At 44.7% G+C, this 26,175-nt stretch overlaps 1 protein-coding gene across 5 annotated transcripts in view; it reads right to left on the bottom strand.

The window, feature by feature from the left end:
* Positions 1 to 514: 514 nt before the first annotated feature.
* LOC134349855 (arfaptin-2-like) overlaps positions 515 to 26,175 on the bottom strand; it is a 139,280-nt gene continuing 113,619 nt past the window's right edge. For all 5 annotated transcript variants that reach the window (XM_063054808.1, XM_063054809.1, XM_063054811.1 and 2 more), the window contains exons 7-8: positions 17,792 to 17,966; positions 515 to 1,745 (exon numbers count right to left, since the gene is read on the bottom strand). In XM_063054808.1, the coding sequence (XP_062910878.1) occupies positions 1,590 to 1,745; positions 17,792 to 17,966 (331 nt within the window). In that variant the 3' untranslated portion in view covers positions 515 to 1,589. The remainder of the gene's footprint in view (positions 1,746 to 17,791; positions 17,967 to 26,175) is intronic.

Genomic DNA, 26,175 nt, shown 5'->3' with positions numbered 1-26,175 from the left:
GCTTTTCACTCTATCTTGGTACATGTGACAATAATAAACCAATTCCAATACTCAGCTCCCGTGAGCTGGGGTCAGTCTCCTCTCGGTACCAGATACAGACACTTTAGAACTCGACCAGACTCGTACATTTGTCAGGATCTGCGGTGAGTCATTCACTCCTGAGGCCAGGCAGCTGTCTGCACGTTCGCTCAGGTTCCACCCTTATCAACTGTGACACAAGGAATGAAAAAAAAACAACCAACAACGTTGAGCAACTCACACAGTTTAATCCCTCCAAGTCTGATGGAAGTGAAACTTTAGAAAATGCCCCACTCGATAATGAGATTATAAAACAAAATTCTGGAAATACAGAATAGTCCACGGTTGGGACGGGGACCACTGTGTGTGAGGCAAGTTATCTCCAACCCCCACAAACCCTCAATGGACCAACTTCCAGTAAATCCACCCTATACCAGAACTTGTTTCTTTATATATTAATAAATTTAAATAATCACAAACAGCGCAGTACAGAAAATGTAGTTATAGATAATTTTTAATACACACAGAACCCACACCCTGCTAACAATTCCAAAACCAGGGATCGATCACGTTACCAGTGGACCTGGACGATGCATCATAACTCCCCTCAGTGTTAGCACGCAGCGCTGGAACTCACCCATCTGCTGGTCTGTGGTCAGCACCCACAGCTCCAGGTGTATATCCACCTGAGGTGGTCTATGCCTAGCCAGACCCTGCCCATCCCGACCCCCTGCAACGGGGCAGCTCGGTACTAAAATGTACCAGGTCCGACTGACTGCCCATAGTAGCTGACCACAGTGGCTGTGACCACAGACCCCCATCACCACAAGGGGCTGATAAGTCAGCTCCCACCGAAAGCGCCCAATTCCCATGTATGACGACAGCCCCAAGGCTAAGAGATTGGGGGGGGGGGGTGAAAAAGGGAGTGTCGGGAGAGAACCGTCACCACTGCCGGGTACAACAGCACCAACGCCGGGGGGGGAGGTGGAGTTTCCAGGAGAGAGATGCCTACCCTGCCTGGTACAACAGCACAAGGCTGAGAGGTTGGGGGGAGTGGGGGGGGGTGGTGCCAGGAGAAAGATGCCAGCCCTGACAGATAAACAACAGCACAAGGCCGAGGGGCTGGTGGGGGGGGGGGGGGTTTAACCAGGAAAGAGATACCTACCCTGCCTCGTACAATAGCACAAGGCTGAGGGGCTGGGGAGTGCCAGGAGAGAGCCGTCACCACTGGCAGATACCATGACAACCTCAAGGCCGAGAGGCTGGGGAGTGGCAAGAGAGAGCTGCCTCTTGAGTCAGATTATGTACAAACCAGGGCTTTGTTTGGAGGGGGTCACACACTCTCCCATTGCTCCATAGTGTTTAATTTTGTAGGAAGATTATGAAGGCATGAAATCTGGAAATGATTCAACTTGAAGCAACGAGGAAATTTCCCTAAATTTCTAACATGTTTGAGTTGGATCAAACAGACAAGCCTTGGACAGGTGTTTGTGTTGGTCAGTTTAATGCAGCTGCCTGTGTTTGGGGCGGCCACTAATGCCGGAATGTCGCACTTGCCTATCGCTGAACCTTCACTGCTCCTCCAGCCAGGATGGCTTCTCTGAGCTCGGCGCCTTCAGCTTCACGTTAAACTGCTTCAGCGTCTGCTCCAGCTGCTGCTGGTTGCCCGCAAAGTAGGCAGAGATGGCATTGTGGAAGAGGAGAAGTTGTTTATGCATTACTTTCACCTACAGGAACAGACACAGACAGGTCAGTACAGAAAGGCTAGCCTGCCAGACCCAAACTGACCCTTACCCTTACCCAACCACTGGGCCCAGACTGACATCACTCTAAAATCCACACGGACAATCTCTAATACTTCCTTTAGTTTATAAATGCTCCTGGTTTCCTCCACAAAAATCCCAGTGCAATGAGTAAGGTAGGCCTTACTGACCATCTCCATCCAGTGCGGAGATGTACTGTCTATCCCCACCTCATACAGAGACGTACCATCCATCCCCACCCCCATGTGCAGACATACCGTCCATCTCTGCCACCTTCTCCTCTGCAGAGAGGCACAGACCATTCCGCACCGGAGACGTACTGACCGTCCCTGCCCCCACGCAGAGACGTACTGACCGTTCCCACCCCCGAGGTGACGTACTGACTGCTCCCCCCCCCCATGAGGTGACGTACTGACCATCCCCCACCCCCATGAGGGGACGTACTGAGCATCCCCTCCCCCCGTGAGGTGACATACTGACCATCACCCCCCACCGTGAGGTGACGTACTGACCAACCCCTCCCCCCGAGGTGACGTACTGACCAACCCCTCCCCCCGTGATGTGACGTACTGACCATCCCCCCCCCGTGAGGTGACGTACTGACCAACCCCCCACCCCCGTGAGGTGACGTATTGACCATCCCCCATCCCCGAGGTGACGTACTGACCATCCCCCACCCGTGGTGACGTACTGACCAACTCCTCCCCCCGCGAGGTGACGTACTGACCAACCCCTCCCCCCCCGTGAGGTGACGCACTATCCCCCACCCCCCTGAGATGACGTACTGACCATCCCCCACCCCCATGAGGCTCGATGACCTTTGGCTTGTTAGGGAAAGTGAAGCAGTGATAAACAGGAGCTACAGGGAGGTAGTCACCCCGAGGCTACAGGAGACAGATAAAGAGTGACTATTAAGAGAGGGAAGGGAGTACCCCTCTAGCCGTCCCCACATTTTAAGTAGTGTTGGAGGGGCGTCCTACCTGGGGAAAGCAACAGCAGCCGTGCCTCTGGCACTGTCTGGCCCTGTAGCCCAGAAGGGTAGGGAAATGAAGAGATTGGCAGCAGTTATAGGGGATTCTATAGTCAGGGTGACAAATGGGCGGTTCTGTTGACGTGAAAAGGAAACAGGGATGGTAATTTGCCTCCCTAGGTGTCAGGGTCTGAGATGTTTCAGGACATGTCCATAATATCCTGAAAAGGGAGGGTGAGCAGCCAGAAGTTATGGTACATACTGGTACCAATGACATAGGAAAAAGGAGATCCTGAAAAAAGAACCCAGGGAGTTAGAAAGGAAGGTGAGAAGCAGAACCTCCTAAGTAGTAATCAGGGAATTGCTGCCCGTGCCACATGACATTGAGAATAGGAATAGAGTGAAGTGCCAGATAAATGTTTTGCTGAAGAATTGGAACAGGGAGCACAGATTTAGATTTCTGGATAATTGGGACCACTTCTGGAGCAGGTGGGACCTGTACAAATGTGACCAGTTGCACTTGAAACCCAATATTCTTGCGGGCAGGTTTACTAGAGCTGTTGGGAGCGGTTTAAACTAATATGGCAAGGGGATGGGAATCAGTATGATAGAGCTGAGGATGAACATAGAACATAGAACAGTTCAGCACATTACAGGCCCTTCGGCCCACAATGTTGTGCCAACCCTCAAACCCTGCCTCCCATATAAGCCCCCACCTTAAATTCCTCCATATACCTGTCTAGTAGTCTCTTAAACTTCACTATTGTATCTGCCTCCACCACTGACTCAGGCAGTGCATTCCACGCACCAACCACTCTCTGAGTAAAAAACCTTCCCCTAATATCCCCCTTGAACTTCCCACCCTTTACCTTGGAAAGCCATGTCCTCTTGTATTGAGCAGTGGTGCCCTGGGGAAGAGGCGCTGGCTATCCACTCTATCTATTCCTCTTATTATCTTGTACACCTCTATCATGTCTCCTCTCATCCTCCTTCTCTCCAAAGAGTAAAGCCCTAGCTCCCTTAATCTCTGATCATAATCCATACTCTCTAAACCAGGCAGCATTCTGGTAAATCTCCTCTGTATCCTTTCCAATGCTTCCACATATTTCCTATAGTGAGGCGACCAGGACTGGACACAGTACTCCAAGTGTGGCTTAATCAGAGTTTTATAGAGCTGCATCATTACATCACGACTCTTAACCTCTATCCCTCGACTCTTGAAAGCTAACACCCCATAAGCTTTCTCAACTACCCTATCTACTTGTGAGGCAACCTTCAGGGATCTGTGGACATGTACCCCGAGATCCCTCTGCTCCTCCACACTACCAAGTATTCTGCCATTTACTTTGTACTCTGCCTTGGAGTTTGTCCTTCCAAAATGTACCACCTCACACTTCTCCAGGATGAACTCCATCTGCCACTTCTCAGCCCACTTCTGCATCCTATCAATGTCTCTCTGCAATCTTTGACAATCCTCTACACTATCTACAATACCACCAACCTTCGTGTCGTCTGCAAACTTGCCAACCCACCCTTCTACCCCTACATCCAGGTCGTTAATAAAAATCACGAAAAGTAGAGTCCCAGAACAGATCCTTGTGGGACACCACTAGTCACAATCCTCCAATCTGAATGTACTCCCTCCACCACCACCCTCTGCCTTCTGCAGGCAAGCCAATTCTGAATCCATCTGGCCAAACTTCCCTGGATCCCATGCCTTCTAACTTTCTGAATAAGCCTACCGTGTGGAACCTTGTCAAATGCCTCACTAAAATCCATATAGATCACATCCACTGCACTACCCTTATCTACATGCCTGGTCACCTCCTTAAAGAACTCTATCAGGCTTGTTAGACACAATCTGCCCTTCACAAAGCCATGCTGACTGTCCCTGATCAGACCATTATTCTGTAAATGCCCACAGATCCTATCTCTAAGAATCTTTTTCAACAGCTTTCCCACCACAGATGTAAGGCTCACTGGTCTATAATTACCCCGACTATCCCTACTACCTTTTTTGAACAAGGGGACAACATTCACCTCCCTCCAATCCTCCAGTACCATTCCCGTGGACAACGAGGACATAAAGATCCTAGCCAGAGGCTCAGCAATCTCTTCCCTTGCCTCTTGAAGCAGCCTGGGGAATATTCCGTCAGGCCCCGGGGACTTATTCATCCTAATGTATTTTAACAACTCCAACACCTCCTCTCCCTTAATATCAACATGCTCCAGAACGTCAACCTCAACGTGAGCCAGCAGGTTTACAAGTAGATGATGGGTGTAAAGCAAGGTCTCCTTGGATCCTATGTCTCCCTACTTTCCGAACGAACCTTGCATGGGGTACCTTATCAAGTGCCTTACTGAAATCCATATACACTATATCCACAGCTCTATCTTCATCAATGTGTTTTGTTACATCCTCAAAGAATTCTTTCTTTTTCCAATATTTTTATTAATTTATATATAAGAATACAGAGTACAGGAAAAATATATATGTCAATACATTAAACTAAATCACATATAAAGACTCCTTACCCTATATTCGTACAAATCAATTAGTTCGTATTAAAAAATCTAACCTGCTACCAGGACTGAAATTGATTAACAGAAAAAAAAGAAAAAAAGACTGTTAGTCATCATCTGTGCTTTAACAGCAAATCAAAGGTTTTGAAAAAAATTCAGAAAGGGTCCCCACAATGTTTGAAAGTTTTGATTAGATTCAAAGATTGAACATCGAATCTTCTCTAAATTTAAACATGACATCACATCACGTAACCATTGGGCGTGAATAGGGGGCCCACATCTTTCCATTTAAGCAAAAGCGTCCTTCTGGCCATAAGCGACATAAAAGCCAAAATGTGCAAATCAGATGGCTCCAAAATAATATGCTTTCCTCCAACAATACTAAATAAAACAGTCAAAGGATTAAGCTTGAAATTTACTTTAAAAAGTATCGAAAAGGTTTGAAATACTTCTTTCCAATATTTTCCAAGACTTGGACATGTCCAAAACATATGAATGAGTGAAGCTTCTCCATTTATCACAATACGGAGATATATCTAAATAAAAACGAGACAACTTATCCGTAGTCATATGGGACCTATGGACCACTTTAAATTGAAGGAGAGAGTGACAGGCACATAGCGATGAAGTGTTGACCAATTTAAAAATTTGATTCCAAGTTTCCTCAGAAACTGAAGTCTGTAAATCTTGTTCCCAAAGATTTTTAATTTTATCTAAAGGAACACTTCTCATTCCTAACAGCATATTATAAATATTAGATATAGATCCATTTTACTGTAAAAAGGTTTCAGATTAAAGATTACATCTAGTAGATTCTTATCAGGACTTTTAGGGAATGTACTTATTTAAGAGTGTAAAAAATCTCTTACTTGTAGATATTGAAAAAAAAGTTTTGGGCAAACTATATTTAGTTGACAATTGTTCAAATGAAAAAAGACTTCCCTCTACAAACAAGTCCTGAAAGCATTTAATACCTAATCTATCCCCATCTTTTAAAGCCACATCAATCATAGAGGGTTTAAAAAAAATAATTAGAAAAAAACGGGACTCGAAAGAGAAAATGTCAGTAAGCCAAAATATTTTCGGAATTGTATCCAAATCCTCATAGTGTGTTTAACTACCAGATTATCAGTTAACTTACCCAAAGACAAAGGAAGTGAGGATCCAAGAAGAGAAATAATAGAGAATAAAGCTTTCGACTGAATTGAATGAAATTATTTATTTACAACTTTAGAAAAATTTAATTTTGGACCTGTTTTCATTCAATGGATTAAATTACTTTATTTAGCCCCTTCTGCTAGGGTTATCACTAATTTTCATAACTCCAAACCATTTAAGCTTCAATGTGGCACTAGACAAAGGTGTCCGTTGAACCTTTATAGTCATAGTCATACTTTATTGATCCCGGGGGAAATTGGTTTTCGTTACAGTTGCACCATAAATAATAAATAGTAATAGAACCATAAATAGTTAAATAGTAATATGTAAATTATGCCAGTAAATTATGAAATAAGTCCAGGACCAGTCTATCGGCACAGGGTGTCTGACCCTCCAAGGGAGGAATTGTAAAGTTTGATGGCCACAGGCAGGAATGACTTCCTATGACGCTCTGTGTTACATCTCGGTGGAATGAGTCTCTGGCTGAATGTACTCCTGTGCCCACCCAGAACATTATGTTGTGGATGGGAGACATTGTCCAAGATGGCATGCAACTTAGACAGCATCCTCTTAGCCATTGCTTTCCGAGAATCTAATGATATCACCGGTATTTTAAGGAGAGACACTATTCATAAAGTCTCGTTGTACGTTGATAATTTGCTGCTATTTATTTCTGATGTTGAGACTTTGTTACCCCATGTGCTTTCTTTACTCTCCTGTTTCAGCCAGTTTTCAGGTTATAAATTAAACCTACATAAAAGTGAACTTCTCCCTTTGAACAATTTGATACCAATAAATTCTAACCTTCCTTTTAAAATTGTAAGAAACCAATTTACTTATTTAGGTGTAACAATCACTAAAAATTATAAGTGTCTATTTAAAGAAAATTTTCTTACTTTATTGAATCATGTAAAAAGAATACTATTAAATTGGTTGCCTCTTTCGTTATCATTAATTGGTCGAATTAACTCTATCAAAATGAATATGTTACCTAAATTTATATATATTTTTCAGGCATTGCCAGTTTTCATTCCTAAATCCTTTTTTGATTCTCTTGACTCTATTATATTTTCTTATATATGGAAGAATAAGTGTTCTAGATTAAATAAAATTCATCTTCAGAAAGATAAAAGGAATGGAGGATTCGCCTTACCAAACTTTAGATTTTATTATTGGGCAATTAATATAAGAAATCTTACATTTTGGTTATATTATATAAATTGTGAGGAGTGCCTGATGTGGGTTTTTCAGAATTCTGTTAGTAAATCCTCAAAGAATTCAATCAGATTCATAAGGCATGACCTGCCCTTGATAAAGCCACTCTGACTATCCCTAATAGGTTTACGTCTCTCCAAATGCTTGTAAATCCTGTCTCTCAGGATCTTCAACAACTTGCCCACCACTGAAGTAAGACTCACTGGTCTGTAATTTCCTGGGCTATCTCTACTCCATTTCCCGAACAAGGGAAGAACATCTGCATCATTCCAATCCTCCGGAACCTCTCCCGTCCCCATTGATCACCAGAGCCTCAGCTATCTCATCCCTCACATCCCACAGTAGCCTGTCCGGTCGTGTAGATTTATCTAACAATGCTTTTCAACAGCTCCAGCACATCCACTTTCTTAATGTCTATATGCTCAAGCATTTCAGTCCGCTGTAAAATCATCCCCACATTGCCAAGGTGAATACTGAAGCAAAGTATTTATTAAGTTGTCCACTGCCTCCTCCAACTCCATACACACGTTTCCACTATTGCACTTGGTTGGTCTTATTCCCACACGCCTCATCCTCTTGCTCTTCACATACTTGTAGAATGCCTTGGGGTTTTCCTTATTCCAGCTTGCCAAGGCCTTCTCATGGCACCTTTGAGCTCTCCTAATTTCATTCTTAAGCTCCTTCCTGGCAACCTTGTAGTTTTCTACAGTTCTAACAGTACCTAGTTTCTTGAACCATTTCTAAGCTGTTCTTTTCCTCTTAACTAGATTTTCTACAACTTTTGTACATCATGGTTCTTTTACCCTACCGTCTTTTCCTTGCCTCAATGGAACATACCTGTGCAGAACACCATGCAAATGATCCCTGAACATTTGCCACATTTCTGTGAGAACATCTGCTCCCACCGTGCCTTCACCCTGCCTTCTGTAGCTGGATCCTGGACTTTCTGTCAGATATAACCATATAACAATTACAGCATGGAAACAGGCCATCTTGGCCCTTCTAGCCCGTGCCGAACGCTTACTCTCACCTAGTCCCACCGACCTGCACACAGCCCATAACCCTCCATTCTTTTCCTGTCCAGATAGCTGTCCAATTTTACTTTAAATGACAATATCAAACCTGCCTCAACCACTTCTGCTGGAAGCTCGTTCCACACAGCTACCACTCTCTGAGAAAAGAAGTTCCCCCTCATGTTACCCCTAAACTTTTGCCCCCTCTCAACTCATGTCCTCATGTTTGAGTCTCCCCTCTCTCAATGGAAAAGGCCTATCCACGTCAATGCTATCTAACCCTCTCATAATTTTAAATACCTCTATCAAGTCCCCCCTCAACCTTCTACACTCCAAAGAATAAAGACCCAACTTGATCAACCCTTCTCTGTAACTTAGGTGCTGAAATCCAGGTAACATTCTAGTAAATCTTCTCGGTACTCTCTCTATTTTGTTGACATCTTTCCTATAATTCGGTGACCAGAACTGTACACAATACTCCAAATTTGGCCTTACCAATGCCTTGTATACTTTTAACATTACATCCCAACTCCTATACTCAATCAACACACATAAAACTTGCTGGTGAATGCAGCAGGCCAGGCAGCATCTCTAGGAAGAGGTACAGTTGACGTTTCGGGCCGAGACCCTTCGTCAGGACGAACTGAAAGAAGAGATAGTAAGAGATTTGAAAGTGGGAGGGGGAGGGGGAGATCCAAAATGATAGGAGAAGACAGGAGGGGGACGGATGAAGCTGGAAAGTTGATTGGCAAAAGGGATATAAGAGGATCATGGGATGGGAGGCCTAGGGCCTGGCCTGCTGCGTTCACCAGCAATTTTTATGTGTGTTGATTGAGTATAGGAGTTGGGATGTAATGTTAAAAATGTACAAGGCATTGGTAAGGCCAAATTTGGAGTCTTGTCATCTTCAGAAGTTTTCTGATGACTCTGCCATAGTTGGATGCATCAGCAGGGGAGATGAGGCTGAGTACAGGGCTACGGTTCGAAACTTTGTCACATGGTGTGAGCAGAATTATCTGCAGCTTAATGTGAAAAAGACTAAGGAGCTGGTGGTAGACCTGAGGAGAGCTAAGGTACCGGTGACCCCTGTTTCCATCCAGGGGGTCAGTGTGGACATGGTGGAGGATTACAAATACCTGGGGATATGAATTGACAATAAACTGGACTGGTCAAAGAACACTGAGGCTGTCTACAAGAAGGGTCAGAGCCGTCTCTATTTCCTGAGGAGACTGAGGTCCTTTAACATCTGCCGGACGATGCTGAGGATGTTCTACGAGTCCGTGGCGGCCAGTGCGATCATGTTTGCTGTTGTGTGCTGGGGCAGCAAGCTGAGGGTGGCAGACACCAACAGAATCAACAAACTCATTCATAAGGCCAGTGATGTTGTGGGGATGGAACTGGACTCTCTCACGGTGGTGTCTGAATAGAGGATGCTGTCTAAGTTGCGTGACATCTTGGTCAATGTCTCCCATCCACTACATAATGTATTGGGTGGGCACAGGAGTACATTCAGCCAGAGACTCATTCCACCGAGATGCAACACAGAGCGTCATAGGAAGTCATTCCTGCCTGTGGCCATCAAACTTTACAACTCCTCCCTTGGAGGGTCAGACACCCTGAGCCAATAGGCTGGTCCTGGACTTATTTCCTGGCATAATTTACATATTACTATTTAATTATTTATGGTGCAACTGTAACGAAAACCAATTTCCCCCCCGGATAAACAAAGTATGACTATGACTATGAGAAAGAAAGGGGGAGGGGGGAAGCCCAGAGGATGGGCAAGGAGTATAGTGAGAGGGACAGAGGGAGAAAAAGAGAGAGAGAGAAAAAAAATTATATGTAAGATAATAATAAACAAATAACGGATGGGGTACAAAGGGGAGGTGGGGTATTAACAGAAGTTAGAGAAGTCAATGTTCATGCCATCAGGTTGGAGGCTACCCAGAGAGAATACAAAGTGTTGTTCCTCCAACCTGAGTGTGGCTTCATCTTGACTGTAGAGGAGGTCGTGGATAGACATATCAGAATTCCAGCATCTGCACATTTCCTCGTGTTTGCGTCCTATACTCAATGCTCTGATTTATAAAGGCCAACATACCAAAAGCTTTCTTCACCACCTTATCCACATGAGATTCCACCTTCAGGGAACTATGCACCATTATTCCTAGATCCCTCTGTTCTACTGCATTCTTCAATGCCATACCATTTACCATGTATATCCTATTTTGATTAGTCCTACCAAAATGTAGCACCTCACATTTTTCAGCATTAAACTCCATCTGCCATCTTTCAGCCCACTCTTCTAACTGGTCTAAATCGCTCTGCAAGCTTCGAAAACCTACTTCATTATCCACAACGCCACCTATCTTAGTATCATCTGCATACTTACTAATCCAATTTACCACCTCATCATCCAGATCATTAATGTATATGACAAACAACATTGGACCCAGTACAGATCCCTGAGGCACACCACTAGTCACCGGCCTCCAATCTGACAAACAGTTATCCACCACTACTCTCTGGTGTCTCCCATGCAGCCACTGCTGAATCCATTTTACTACTTCAATATTAATACCAAACGATTGAACCTTCCTAACTAACCTTCCGTGTGGAACCTTGTCAAAGGCTTTACTGAAGTCCATATAGACAACATCCACCGCTTTACCCTCGTCAACTTTCCTAGTAACCTCTTCAAAAAATTCAATAAGATTTGTCAAACATGACCTTCCACGCACAAATCCATGTTGACTGTTCCTAATCAGACCCTGTCTACCCAGATAATTATATATACCATCTCTACTAATACTTTCCATCAACTTACCCACCACTGACGTCAAACTCACAGGCCGATAATTGCTAGGTTTACTCTTAGAACCCTTTTTAAACAATGGAACAACATGAGCAATACGCCAATCCTCCAGCACCATCCCCATTTCTAATGTCATTTGAAAGATCACCAGCATGTGGTAAGAGTGGGCTCCCTCACCTCTGTCCCTCAACACAGGAGCCCCCCAGGGCTGTGTCCTAAGCCCCCTCTTTTACTCTCTGTATACCCACGACTGTGTTGCCACCCACAGCTCCAATCTGCTGATTAAATTTTTTGATGATACTACACTGATTGGCCTCAGCTCAAATAATAATGAGGCAGCCCACAAAGTAGAAGTCATCACCCTGACACTGGTGTCAAGAAAACAACCTCTCCCTCAATGTCGCAAAAACAAAGGAGCTGGTTGTGGACTACAGGAGGAATGGAGACAGGCTAACCCCTATTGATATCAATGGATCTGGGGTTGAGAGAGCGAACAGTTTTTAAGTTCCTCGGTATAAACATCACTGAGGATCTCACATGGTCTGTACATACCGGCTGTGCGGTGAAAAAGGCACAACAATTCCTCTTTCACCTCAGACAGTTGAAGAAGTTTGGTATGGGCCCCCAAATCCTAAGAAATTTCTACAGGGACACAATTGAGAGCATCCTGACTGGCTGCATCACTGCCTGGTAGGGGAACTGTACTTCCCTCAATCGCAGGACTCTGCAGAGAGTGGTGCGGACAGCCCAGCACATCTGTAGATATGAACTTCACACTATTCAGGACATTTACAAAGACAGGTGTGTAAAGAGGGCCTTAAGGATCATTGGGGACCCGAGTTACCCCAACCACAAACTGTTCCAGCTGCTACCATCCGGGACATGGTACCACAGCACAAAAGTCAGGACCAACAGGCTCCGGGACAGCTTCTTCCACCAGACCATCAGACTGATTAATTAATGCTAATACAATTGTATTTCTATTTTATATTGACTGTTGTGTTGTACATACTATTTATTATAAATTACTATGAATTTCACATTAAGATTTTTACTCCTCATATATATGATGTAAGTAATAAAGTAAATCCAATTCATGTTCCCAAGTTCCTGTCTAATAGCATCATATTTTCCCCTACCCAAATTGTCTGCTCCTATCCCTCTCCAGCGCTATGGTAAAGGAGATAGAGTTGTGCTCACTATCTCCAAAATGCTCTCCCACTGAGAGATCTGACACCTGATCAGGTTCATTTCCCAATACCAGATCAAGTACAGCCTCTCCTGTTGTTGGCTTATCTACATATTCTGTCAGGAAATCTTCCTGAACACACCGAACAAACTCCACCCCATCTAAATCCCTTGGTCTAAGGAGATACCAATTCATATTAGGAAAGTTAAAATCACCCATCACAACAACCTTATTATTACTGCACCATTCCAGAATCTGCCTCCCTATCTTCTCCTCGACATCCTTGTTACTACTGGGGGTCCATAAAAAGCACCCAGTAGAGTTATTGCCCCTTTCCTGTTTCCGACTTCCACCGACACCGACACAGTAGACAATCCCTATGACTTCCTCCTTTTCTGGAACAGTGATACTATCCCTGATTAGTAATGCCACTCCCCCACCTCTTTTGCCTCCCTCCCTGTCCTTTCTGAAACATCTAAAGCCCGGCACATTCTGCAGCCATTTCTGCCCGAGACATCCAAATCTCTGTAATGGCCACAATATCATAGTTCTACATACTGATCCACGCTCTAAATTCACCCATCTTGCTTATGTTACTCCTTGCATTAAAATAGACACATCTCAAGCTATCTTTGCTCTATCATCTGTCCATCCTTCCTCACGAACTCTCTACAAGCTGTCACTACTTGTGAGCCAACTGCCCCATCCTCTGCCTCTTCACTTCAGTTCCCACCCCCTGCAAATCTAGTTTAAACTCTCCCCAATAGCCTTAGCAAACCTTCCTCCCAAGATATTGGTTCCCTCCAGTTCAGGTGCAACCCATCCCATTTGTACAGGTCACCCCTTCCCCAGAAAAGGTTCCAATGATCCAAGAACTTGAAACCCTGCCCCCTGCACCATCTCCTCAGCCACTCGTTCATCTGCACCATCTTCCTGTTCTGACCTTCCCTGCTCATGGCACTGGGAGTAATCCGGAGGTTACCACCTTGGAGGTCCTGCCCTTCAGCCCCCTTCCCAACTCCCTGAACCTACTGTGCACAGGACCTCTACCTTCTCCAGCCTATGTCACTGGTACCAACATGTACCACGACCTCCGGCTGCTCACCCTCCCCTTCAAGAATAAACGCTCAGACAGCCTAACTCTGGCATCCAGAAGGCAACACACTATCCTGGTGTCTCTTTTGCTGCTGGAGAATCTCCTACTTGACCCCTAACTATAGAGTCCCCTATGACTATGGCTCCACTGGACTTCTCCCTACCTTTCTGAGGCTCAGAGCCGACCACAATGCTATTGGTCTGGCTGCTGCTGCTGCCTTGCCCAGATAGGTCATCCCCCTCAGCAGTATCCAAAGGGGTATACCTGTTGCTGAAGGGAATGGCCACAAGGGGACCCTGCATTGACTTCTTTCTCCCTTTACCTTTCTCAGTGTTCACTCCCTGAATTCTGCACTCTGGGTGTAACCACCTGCTCAAAAGTCTTGTCTATCAATTGCTCTGTCTCCCAAATGATCCTTAGTTCATCCAAATCCAGCAGGTAAAGTCATCAGGTTCCATGAATTCCCACATCCTACAGGAGGAGCATTCCACTGCCATATCTGCCATCCTGCCTGCACTGTACTATGGGCAACCAAGACCAAATTAGCAATAACTAAAGGAAAAACCTAACCTTCTTAACTGTTTCTTTGGTGTCAGCCTCAGCTTGTCGAAGCCTCTTAAGTCAAAGCCTCTAAGTTCCCACTCTGACTCTGGCACCCACTCAACGATGGCAGCTCCGCTCGACGCCAACTCTCTTTTATGGTTATGAAATAAAAAACGCCCACACAAGGAGAAAGAACTCACCGTGTTTGGTGGTGCTCCACCTGCCAATGCCTTTAATGCTTCTCGCGCCTGCACACTGGCTACTGTTTTTAAGAAAAAAGCCCACACAAGGAGAAAGAACTCACTGCCTTGCGCTGCTGCCAATGCCTTAATGAGTACCCTGCCTTCACTCTGGCTGACACCAACAGTGTGCCAGAGGTCTGTGAGTGTCAGGGAGCAGCAGTGAGTGCCATTGCTATTACAAAGGGAAAGGTGCTCGGCAAACTCAAAGGTCTTAAGGTGGATAAGTCACCTGGGCCAGATGGACTGAGGGAGGTTGCTGAAGAGAGAACGGATGCATTGGTCATGATCTTCCAAGAATCACTTGATCCTGGCATGGTTCTGGAGGACTAGAAAATTGCAAGTGTCACTCCAATCTTTTAAGAGAGGAAGGCAAAAGAAAGAAAACTACAGTCTAGTTTGCCGAACCTCAGTGGTTGGGAAAGTGTTGGGGTTTATTATTAAGGATGAGGTTTCGGGGTCTTGGAGACTAATGAGAAAATACAAGGGGTGATTGATAAGTTCGTGGCCTAGGGTAGAAGGAGTCGATTTCAGAAAACCTAGCACATTTATTTTTCAACATCGTCACCTCCTTAGTACACACTTAGTCCAGCGGTTGTGGTTCATACGGATCCCTTCTTTGTAGAAGTGGTCCACAGCAGGGGTGATTGATAAGTTTGTGGCCGAGCGTAGAAAGAGATGAGTAATAAACTTCAAACTTTCTGCATCACTGCATGTGCATGTAACGAGAGCTTCTTGGACCTCCAGGTGGTCCACACAGGGGTGATTGATAAGTTTGTGGCCTAAAGTAGAAGGAGATGAGTTATACAGCTCTCGTTACATGCACGTGCAGTTCAACTCTGAGTGAAAACGTAGAAAGTTTGAAGTTAATAACTCATCTCCTTCTACCTTAGGCCACAAACTTATCAATCAGCCCTGCTGTGGACCAGTTCTGGAGGTCCAAGACGCCGACTTCTACAAAGAAGGGATCCGTATGCTCCACGACCACCGGACTAAGTGTGTAAATGTAGGAAAAATAAATGTGCTAGGTTTTCTAAAATTGACTCCTCCTAACTTGGGCCACGAACTTATCAAGTCAAAAGCAGCATGGTGTCTGTGAAGGTAAATCTTGCCTGACAAATCTATTAGAATTCTTTGAGGAAGTGACAAGCAGGGTGGAAAATGGAGAGGCAGTGGATGTCATTGACTTGGACTTTCAGAAGACGTTTGATAAGGTGCCACATGAGGTTGCTTTAACTAGATAAAATGGTGCTACAGGAAAGATACTGTCATGGATAGAGGAATGGCTGACAGGTAGGAGCCAGCAAATGGGAATAAAAGGGGACTTTTCTGGTTGGCTGCCAGTGACTAGAGGTGTTCCTTAGGGGCCAGTATTGGGACCGCTACTTTTTACATTGCTTGTCAATGATTTAGATAATGGAACTAATGGCTTTGTGGCAAAGCTTGCGGATAATTCGAAGACAGGTGGAGGGATAAGTAGTGCTGAGGAAGCAATGCGAACGCAGCAGGTCTTAGACCATAAGACATAGGAGCAGAATTAGGCCATTCAGCCCATCAAGTCTTCTCCACTACTCCATCAAGGCTGATCCCGGATCCCACTCAACCCTATACACCTACCTTCTTCCAACATCCTTTGATGCCCTGACCTATCAGGAAACGATCAACTTCCGCCTTAAATATACCCACGGACTTGGCCTCCACTGCAGTCTGTGGTAGAGCATCCATAGATTCACTACTCTGTCTAAAAAAAATCCTCCTTACCTCTGTTCTAAAAGGTTGCCCCTCAATTTTGAGGCTGTGCCCTCTAGTTCTGGATACCCTCCACAATAGGAAACATCCTCTCCACATCCACCTTATCTAGTACTTTTGGTAGGTTTCAATGAGATCTCCACGCAGTCTTCTCAATTCCAGAGCTGCCAAATGCTTGTCATATGTTAACCCCCTTCATTCCTGGAATCATCCTTGTGAACCCCCTCTGGACTCTCTCCAACGACAACACATCCTTTCTGAGATAAGGGGCCCAAAACTGTTGAAAATACTCCAAGTGTGGCCTGATTAGTGTCTTATAAAGGCTCAGCGTTATCTCCTTACTTTTATATTCTACTTCCCTTGAAATAAATTCCAACATTGTATTTGCCTTCTTTACCATAGACTCAACCTGTAAATTAATCTGCTGGGAGTCTTGCACAAGGACTCCTAAGTCCCTCTACACCTCTGATGTTTGAATTTTCTCACCATTTAGATAATAATCGTACTATTGTTCCTTTTACCAAAATGCATTAGGGTCAATGTGGAGAGAATGTTTCCTATGGTGGTGGTATCCAGAAGCAGAGGGCACAGCCTGAAAACTGAGGGGCGACCCTTTAGAACAGAGGTAAGGATGAATTTTTTTTTGCCAGAGAGCAGTGAATCTGTGGAATGCTGTGCCTCAGACTGCGGAGAAGGCCAAGTCCTTGGGTATATTTAAGGCAGAAGTTGATCACTTCCTGACTAGTCAGGGCATCAAAGGACATGGCAAGAAGGCAGGTGTATGGGATCAGCCATGATGGAATGGTGGAACAGACTGGATGGCTGAATGGCCTAATTCTGCTATGTTTTTGGTCTTATTGTCATCCGTGCCCACGGGGAGACTTACTGATCTTACCTGCCTGTGCAGTGATGTACAGACCTCAGGCGCTCAATATTTAGCACATGCTCTCTAATCCAGAAGACATCCTGGTAGATCTTCTGCACCCTCTTTGAAGCCTCAACATCCTTCCGATAATGGGGTAGCCAGAACTGTGTACTACTCCAGATGCAATCTAACTAGAGTTTTATAAAGCTGCAGCCTAACTTCCCAACTTTTGAACTCAATGCCTTGACTAATGAAGGCAAGCCTGCCACATGCCTTCTTAACCGCCTGTGCAGCCACTTTCCGGGAGGCATGAACTTGGACCCTAAGGTCCCTCTGCTCATCAACACTGTTAAGGATCTTGCCCTCGACAGTGTATTGTCTCTTTACATTTGACTTACCAACATGTCAGATTTCGCTGGGTAAAACTCCATCTGTCATTTCCCCATCTGCAATTGATCTACTGTATATCCCACTGTATTCTTTGCCAAATTTCTACGCAATCTACAACACCACCACAAATCCTTGTATCTTCTGAAACCATACTAACCCACCCATCCACGTTCTGACCCAGATTATTTCCACTCATCCCACATGTCAGGCTAAAAGAGCCTGCACCCACTACAGCCACTCGGCACCTTGTTTTCCTCCAGGAATTTCAGCTTGATAGTGACGTCACTGCGTAACCGCTCATACTTCTCCTTGTGCACCACGTACAGCTGCTGAGCCAGGTCGATCTTTGGTAGGGTGACGGGGTCCCGAGGACCCAGGTTCAGCTCCTCCAGGTCTGTGCGGTAAGCATCATATTCCAGCCTGTCACCAAAACAACAGGTCAGACACCGAGCTCCCTCTGCACTGTCCCATCACACACACCCTGGGTCAGACACAAAGTGAAGCTCCCTCCACACTGTCCCGTCACACACTCCTGGGGTCAGACAGAGTGAAGCTCCCTCCACACCGTCCCATCACACACTCCTGGGGTCAGACAGAGTGAAGCTCTCTCCACACCGTCCCATCACACACTCCTGGGGTCAGACAGAGTGAAGCTCTCTCCACACTGTCCCGTCACACACTCCTGGGGTCAGACAGAGTGAAGCTCTCTCCACACCGTCCCATCACACACTCCCGGGGTCAGACACACAGTGAAGCTCCCTCCACACTGTCCCATCACACACTCCTGGGGTCAGACAGAGTGAAGCTCTCTCCACACCGTCCCATCACACACACCCTGGGTCAGACGCAGAGTGAATCTCCCTCCACATCATCCCATCACACACTCCCGGGGTCAGATACAGAGTGAATCTCTCTCCACATCATCCCATCACACACTCCCGGGGTCAGATACAGAGTAAAGCTCTGTCAACACCATCACGCTAGAGTAGTAATCTTTTGATATGCCCCGTCCTTTATTTCCCTCCTAAAGTTGCTTTGGTTTTCATGGTCCAACCAACTGGGAACAAGCACGGCAACAAGCCAATCGGTCCAGTGTGGCCATGCCAGCCCTCAAATCCCCATCTGTACCAATACCCCGTCTATATTAATCCCATTTACCGGCACCACTTGGTTGACTGACTTCGAATCAACTTTAGATACTGTTGACACACGCCAGTGAGGATAAGAATAGAAAGATATGGCAGGTGACTGCGTGGCTGAGGAACTGGTGCAAGGGGCAGGGGTTCAGATTTACAGTTCATTAGGATCTCTTCTAGGGAAGGTATGACCTGCACAAAAGGAGTATTTATACCTGAACGCGAGGGGGACAAATATCCTTATGGTCAAGTTTGCAAGAGTTGTTAGGGAGGGTTAAAAATGATTTGGCAGGGGAATGGGAACCGGAGTGTTATTGCTGAGCATGAGGTAGTTGATTTACAAACAGAGGCAGTGTGTAATGAAACAGCTAGCAAGGAGAGGCTAATGAGAGGACAAAATTTCAGCCAATAGGATGAGTTGCAATGTAAACGGCAGACAAATTTGAAAAGGGTGAATACAAGATTGAAGGTGTTATATTTGAATGTGCACAGTATACGGAATGAGGTAGATGAACTTGCAGCACAGTTATGGATTAGCACGTATGATCAGCATGTATGACGTTGTGGCATCACTGAATTGAGGCTATAAGAAGATTACAGCTGGGAGCTTAACATCCAAGGATACGCATTGTATCAAAGAACAGACAGGAAGGCAGAGGGGGTGGCGTGGCTCTGTCGGTAAAAAAGTGAAATCAAATCATAAGGAAAAGGTGACATAGGGTCGGAAGGTGTTGAATCATTGTGGGTAGAGCTAAGGAACTGCGAAGGTAAAAAGAACCTAATGGGAGTTATATACAGACCCCCAAAGTGTAGGAAGGATGTGGTCTACAAATTACAATGTGAGATAGAAAATGTATGCTAAAAGGGCAAAGTTAGAATAGTCAGGGGTGTTGTGCAATAGACCGGAATTTATTAGAGGGACTTAAGGTAAAGGAACCCTTGGGAGGCAGTGATCATAATATGATAGAATTCACCCTGAAATTTGAGAAAGAGAAACTAAAGTCAGATGTATCAGTATTAGTGGAGTAAAGGGAATTGGAGGCATGAGAGGGGAGCTGGCTAGAATTGATTGGAAAAGTCACTGGCAGGGATGACGGCAGAGCAGCAATGACTGGAATTTCAGGAAGCAATTCAGAAGGCACAGGATATATACATTCCAAAGAGGAAGAAGTATTCTAAAGGCGAGATGACACAACTCTGTCTAACAACAGAAGTCAAAGTCAACATAAAAGCCAAAGAGAGAACATATAATAATGCTAAAATTAGTGGGAAGTTAGATTATTGGGAAGCTTTTAAAACCCAATAGAAGGTAACTAAAAAGTCACTCAGAAGGTGAAGATGGAATATAATAGTAAGCTGGCCAATGATATTAAAGAGGATACCAAACGTTTCTTCAGATATATAAAGTGTGAAAGAGAGGCGTGAGTGCAGATAAGATCACTGGAAAATGATGCTAGAGAGGTAGTAATGGGGTACAAGGAATTGACGGACAAACTTAATGTATTTTCCATTAGTCTTCACTGTAGAACTGGGCCAGAAGTTCTAGAGTGTCAGAGGGGAGAAGTGTGTGAAATTACCACTACTTGGGAGAAGGTTCTTGGGAAACTGAAAGGACTGAAGGTAGATAAGTCACCTGGACAAGATGGAAAGAGGTAGCTGAAGAAATTGTGGAGAGGGTAGTAATTATCTTTCAAAAATCAATTGATTCTGGCATTGTTCCAGAGGATTGGAACAATACAAATGTCACTCCACTCCTCAAGAAGGGACAGAGGCAGAAAGGAGGAAATTATCGGCCACTTAGTCTGATCTCAGTGGTTGGGAAGATGTTGGAGTCGATTGTTAAGGATGTGATTTCTGGGTACTTGGAGGTACATGACAAAAATAGGCAGTAGTCAGCATAGTTTTCTCAAGGGAAAATCTTGCCTGACTGTTAAGGGAATCATATATAAGCTTTCAAATAGTAGTCAAGATGTGGGGTTGAGATTGCAAAGGGAACTGGAAAGGGCATATAATAAGGGTAATGTCACAATTGCAATGGGGGACTTCAATACACAAGGGGATTGGGAAAATCAGTGGTGTCAGATTGCGAGAGTGAATTTTTAGAATGCCTATGAGATGGCTTTTTAGAGCAGCTTGTGCTTGAGCCGACTCGGGGAAGAGGCCATCTTAGATTGGGTGTTGTGTAATAATCCAGATTTTATCAGGGAGCTTAAGGTAAAGGAACCCTTAGGACACAGTGATCAGAATATGATGGAATTCATACTGTAATTTGAACTAGGAGGAGCGCAAGTCGCATGTATCACAATGGAATAAAGGGAATTACAGAGGCATGAGAGAGTAACTTGCCCAGATGGATTGGAGAAGGATACTGGCAAGGTTGACGGCAGAGCAGAGGTGGCTGAAGTTTCTGGGAATAGTCCACAAGGCGCAGGATAGATATGTCCCACAGAAGCTGTTGCTCTGAGATAGCAAGTGTAAGCAATCGTGGTTGGCAAGGAAAGTTAAGGACTGCATAAAAGCCAAGGAAAGGGCACATCAGGTAGCAAAAGTGAGTGGGAAGTTGGATGATTGGAACATTTTTTAAATCTAGCAAAAGGCAACTAAAAAAAGCCAAAAGAAGGGAAACGATGAAATATGAGGGCAAACTAGCTAACAATATAAAGCAGGATACTAAAGACTTTTCAGTTATATAAAGAGTAAAAGGGAGGTGAGAGTTGATACTGGACCACTGGAAAATGATGCTGGTGATGAGGAAGTAATGGGGGACAAAGAGATGGTGTGTGAACTTAATAAGTACTTTGCATTGGTCTACACTGTGGAAGACACTAGCAGTGTGCCAGGTGTCCGTGAGTGTCAGGGAGCAGGAGTGAATGCCATTGCTATTACAAAGGAAAGAGTGCTAGGCAAACTGAAAGGTCTTAAGGTGGATAAGTCACCTGGACTGGATGGACTACATCCCAGGGTTCTGAAAGAGGATGTAAAAGAGATAGCAGATGTATTGGTTATGATCTTTCAAGAATCACTTCTTTCTGGCATGGTCCCAGAGGACTGGAAAATTGCAAATGTCACTCTTCTCTTTAAGAAGGGAAGAAGGCAAAAGAAAGGAAATTATAGGCCAGTTAGCCTAACCTCAGTGGTTGGGAAAGTGTTGGAGTCTATTATTAATGGTGAAGTTTTGGAGTACTTGGAGACTAATGATAAAATAAGTCAAAGTCAGCATGGTTTCTGTGAAGGGAAATCTTGCCTAACAAATCTGTTAGAGTTCTTTGAGGAAGTAACAAGCAGGGTGGAACAAGGACAAACAAGGGAAAATCCACAGATATTGCAGAGTGACATCTCAAGTAAAGTTGTTTAAAGAAAAGAAAAATGTGTCCTTGTTGTTTGGACGTCAACAGTGATAGAAGAGGATGGTTTCCAATTATAGGACCCTGCCAGCATTTGATGACAGCAAGCCTTGCGAAATTGGAATACGGACTCGATTTACGGAACTGGAGAAGACAAAGCGAGCCTTGACTGTTGCATTGTTGCTTTTGGGAAGAGCAAGACAGACGCAATGGGAATATCGCTGGTAGACTTTAACACAGATGACTGTACAAATATGCTAATAAATACACGACTTTAAGAAAGAAAAGAATCAAATTTATGAGGGCATGTTCAGACTTTGACATAATTTATAGAGACAATTCTAAAAACTATGGCTGATTGTATTATTGATTTTGAACTAAAGTACAGTCTCATGCATAAATACTTCCTGACGCTATATCAACTTTTAAATTGTTGTATACTGCGTGTCTAGACACAAAGGAGAAACAGCTAACGTTAACTGCTGAACAGAACGTAGCATTTGCATCTATGAAATCAGCAGTGAAGAGAATTTTTGGAGAAAAGGCCGCGAAGACAACAGTCAGAAAATTAGTTTGAGTCAGGAAACAGCACACTTCACTCAGCAGAGACAAGAGTATAGCAAGCACAGATCCCAGAGGGATCAGACAAGGGTAATGGTACCTGGCACAAATCTAATACACAAGTAGAGTAGAAGATCAAAATGTGTGGTATGTCAAAGTATTTACCACTGGGAAAAAAAATTGTCTGCACAAAACCAAACAAGTTAGGCTAATTGAAGAATGTGAGGATGTGGAAAAGTCCTATATCACACTGTCTGAAAAGGAAGCACTTACAAATTAAGAGATATCTGAGGCAGAGATTTTTTTTAATAGAATCTCTTAGGATCTGCTGTCACTGATATGCTGTGCATATGCACAATGTGTGGAGAAAAATGGCTTCAAAGCTATGTAAGTGAATGAAACCAGAATGAAGTGCAGAAAATGGTGAACACAGATAAACCTAGTACAAAGCATTCAAATTTGGAGATGGAAATATTGTACATTCCACAAAAAAATGAAAATTCCCGCAAAAATAGGGCAGACAAAATGTTACATTGGAACAAAGCTGGTACCAGTGAACATTCCATTACTCTTGAGTAAATCTTCCTTAAAGAAAGTAGGAGCAGTACTAGGTACAGAGAATGACCAAGCAACGATGTTTCAACTCACCAGATCTGGACATGACTGTGTGAACATTCTAGATAAAGATAGTTACAGAAAAATCAATGGTGGAATGAAGTACCAACTGTCACACAAAACATAGAACACAGAAACATAGAAATCTACAGCACATTACAGGCCTTTTGGCCCACAATATTGTGCGACTAAGTAACCTACTCTAGAAACTGCCAAGAATTTCCCTACCGCATTGCCCTCTATTTTTCTAAGTTCCATGTACCTATCGGAAAAACCTCTTAAAAGACTCTATTGTATCCACCTCAAACAACAGGAATTCTGCAGATGCTGGAAATTCAAGCAACACACACCAAAGTTGCTGGTGAACGCAGCAGGCCAGGCAGCATCTCTAGGAAGAGGTACAGTCGACATTTCAGGCCGAGACCCTTCGTCAGGACTAACTGAAGGAAGAGTGAGTAAGGGATTTGAAAGTTGGAGGGGGAGGGGTGTATCCACCTTTACCACTTTGATGGCAATGCATTCTGTGCACCCACCACACTGTGCGAAAAACTTAACCTCTCACATCCCCCTTGTACCTACTAACAAGCACCTTAAAACTATGCCGCTTTGTGTTAGCCATTTCAGCCCTGCGAGAAAGCCTCTGACTATCCACACAATCAATGCCTCCCATCATCTTATACACCTCTATCAGGTCACCTCACATCCTCCGTCGCTCCAAAGAGAAAAGGCCGAGTTCACTCAACCTATTCTCATAAGGCATGCTCTCCAATCCAGGCAACATCCTTGTAAATCTCCTCTGCACTCTCTCTATAGTATCCACATTCTCCCTGTAGTGAGGTGACCAGAAATAAACATAGTACTCCAAGTAGGATCTAACCAAGGTCTTATATAGCTGTAACATTACCTCATGGACCTTGAACTCAATTCCATCGTTGCTGAAGGCCAACACATCAAACACCTTCTTAACAACACTGCCAACCTGTGCAGCAGCTTTGAGTCTCCTATTGAGATGGACCCCAAGATCTTGCTGATCCACCACACTGCCAAGAGTCTTGCCATTAATATATTGTGTCTTTAAATTTGACCTACCGAAATGAACCATTCCATACTTATCTGGGTTGAACTCGATCTGCCACTTCTCAGCCCATCCCATCAATGTCACACTGTAATCCCTGCCAACCCTCCAGACTATCCACAGCACTCCCAACCTTTCCATCATCAGCACACTAACCCACCCTTCTACTTCCTCATCCAGGTCATTTATAAAAATCACAAAGACAAGGGGTCCCAGAACAGATCCCTGAGGAACACCACCGGTCACCGACCTCCATGTAGAATACGAACCATCTACAACCACCCTTTGTCTTCTGTGGGTAAGTCTATTCTGGATCCACAAGGCAATGTCTCCTTGGATCCCATGCCTCATTACTTTCTGAATGAGCCTTGCATGGGGAACCTTATCAAATGCCTTACTGAAATCCACAGACACTACATCCACTGCTCTACCTTCATCAATGTGTTTTGTTACATCTTCAAAAAATTCAATCGGGTTCATAAGGCACGACCTGCCCATGACAAAGCCATGATGAATATACTAATCAGATTATATCTCTCTAAATGCTCATAAATCCTGCCTCTCAGGATCTTCAACAACTTGCCCACCAATGAAGAGAGACTCATTAGTCTATAATTTCCCCAGTTATCTCTACTCTCTTTCTTGAACAAGGGAACAATGTTTGCAACTCTCCAATCCTCTGGTATTTCTCCCGCCCCCACTGATGATGCAAAGATCGCCAGAGCCTCAGCAATCTCCTCCCTCGCCTCCCACAGTAGCCTGGAGTATATCTCGTCCGATGCCGGTGACTTATCAGACTACCAAGAGAGATTTCTCGCAGGTCAGCGGCAGTTACTTAAAAAGAGAGCTTCGAGAGCATTTGTCCACTGTACGCGGCCTATCAGTGGCATCAACAGAGCTCTACCAAGAGGGATTTCTTGCAGGCTGGCAACGGTTATTTAAAATGGGAGCATTGAGAGCGTTTGTCCATTGTATGTAGCCTATCAGCGGCATCAACAGAGCTCTACGAACTAAATAAAAGTACAGGAGGGATTAGCGGAGCGGCCATTGTCGGGAGTAGGCCAGTGACGAGAGTAAAAGTGACAGGCTTCAGCTAGAAAGAGGCATCAGCTCTGTGCAAAGAGTCTGTTAAGGTTTCCTTTTTGGTTCCCCCCCCCCCTTACTGTAATATTTAAATGGCTGTGGTGTGCTCTTTGTATTGGAGAACTGGGAGACCCACAGTCTCCCGGAAAACTACATCTGCGTGCTGCAGCCAGCTGCAGCTCCTTGAAGACCATGTTAGGGATCTGGAGCAGCACCTGGATGACCCCCAGCTTGTATGGGAGAGCAATGAAATAACTGATCAAAGTTACAGGGAGGTCGTCACCCCGAAGTTGCAGGACACAAGTCAGGAGAAATGAAAATAGGCAGTTAGAGCAGAGCACCCCTGTGGCTATTCCCCTCAAAAACAAGGATACCGTTTTGGATATTTTGTGGGGGATGACCTCCCAGGAAAATGTCACAGCAACTGGGTTACAGGCACTGACCATGGGTCTGTGGTGCAGAGGGGAAAAAGAGAGAAGGGAGCAGTAGTGACAGGGGACTCAGTAGTGAGGGGGACAGACAGGAGATTCTGTGGGTGTGAACAGGACACCCAGATGGTAAGTTGCCTCCCAGGTTCCAGGGTCAGGGACGTCTCATATCATGTCCATAACATTTTCGAGAGGGAGGGAGAGCAGCTAGATGTCTTGCTACATATTGGTACTTGCTACATATTGGTACCAATGACATAGGAAGGAAAAGCAATCAGGTCCTAAAAAGAGAATTCAGAGAGCTAAGTAGAAAGCTGAGCAGCAGGACCTCCAGGGTAGTAATTTCTGGATTGCTGCCTGTGCCACATGCCAGTGAGGGTAGAAACA

Source organism: Mobula hypostoma, chromosome 7 (assembly GCF_963921235.1).
Source record: "Mobula hypostoma chromosome 7, sMobHyp1.1, whole genome shotgun sequence".
In the NCBI taxonomy this organism is placed as follows: domain Eukaryota; kingdom Metazoa; phylum Chordata; class Chondrichthyes; order Myliobatiformes; family Myliobatidae; genus Mobula; species Mobula hypostoma.
The sequence above is the reverse complement of the archived record's forward strand: the minus strand, read 5'-3'. Positions and strand labels throughout refer to the sequence as shown.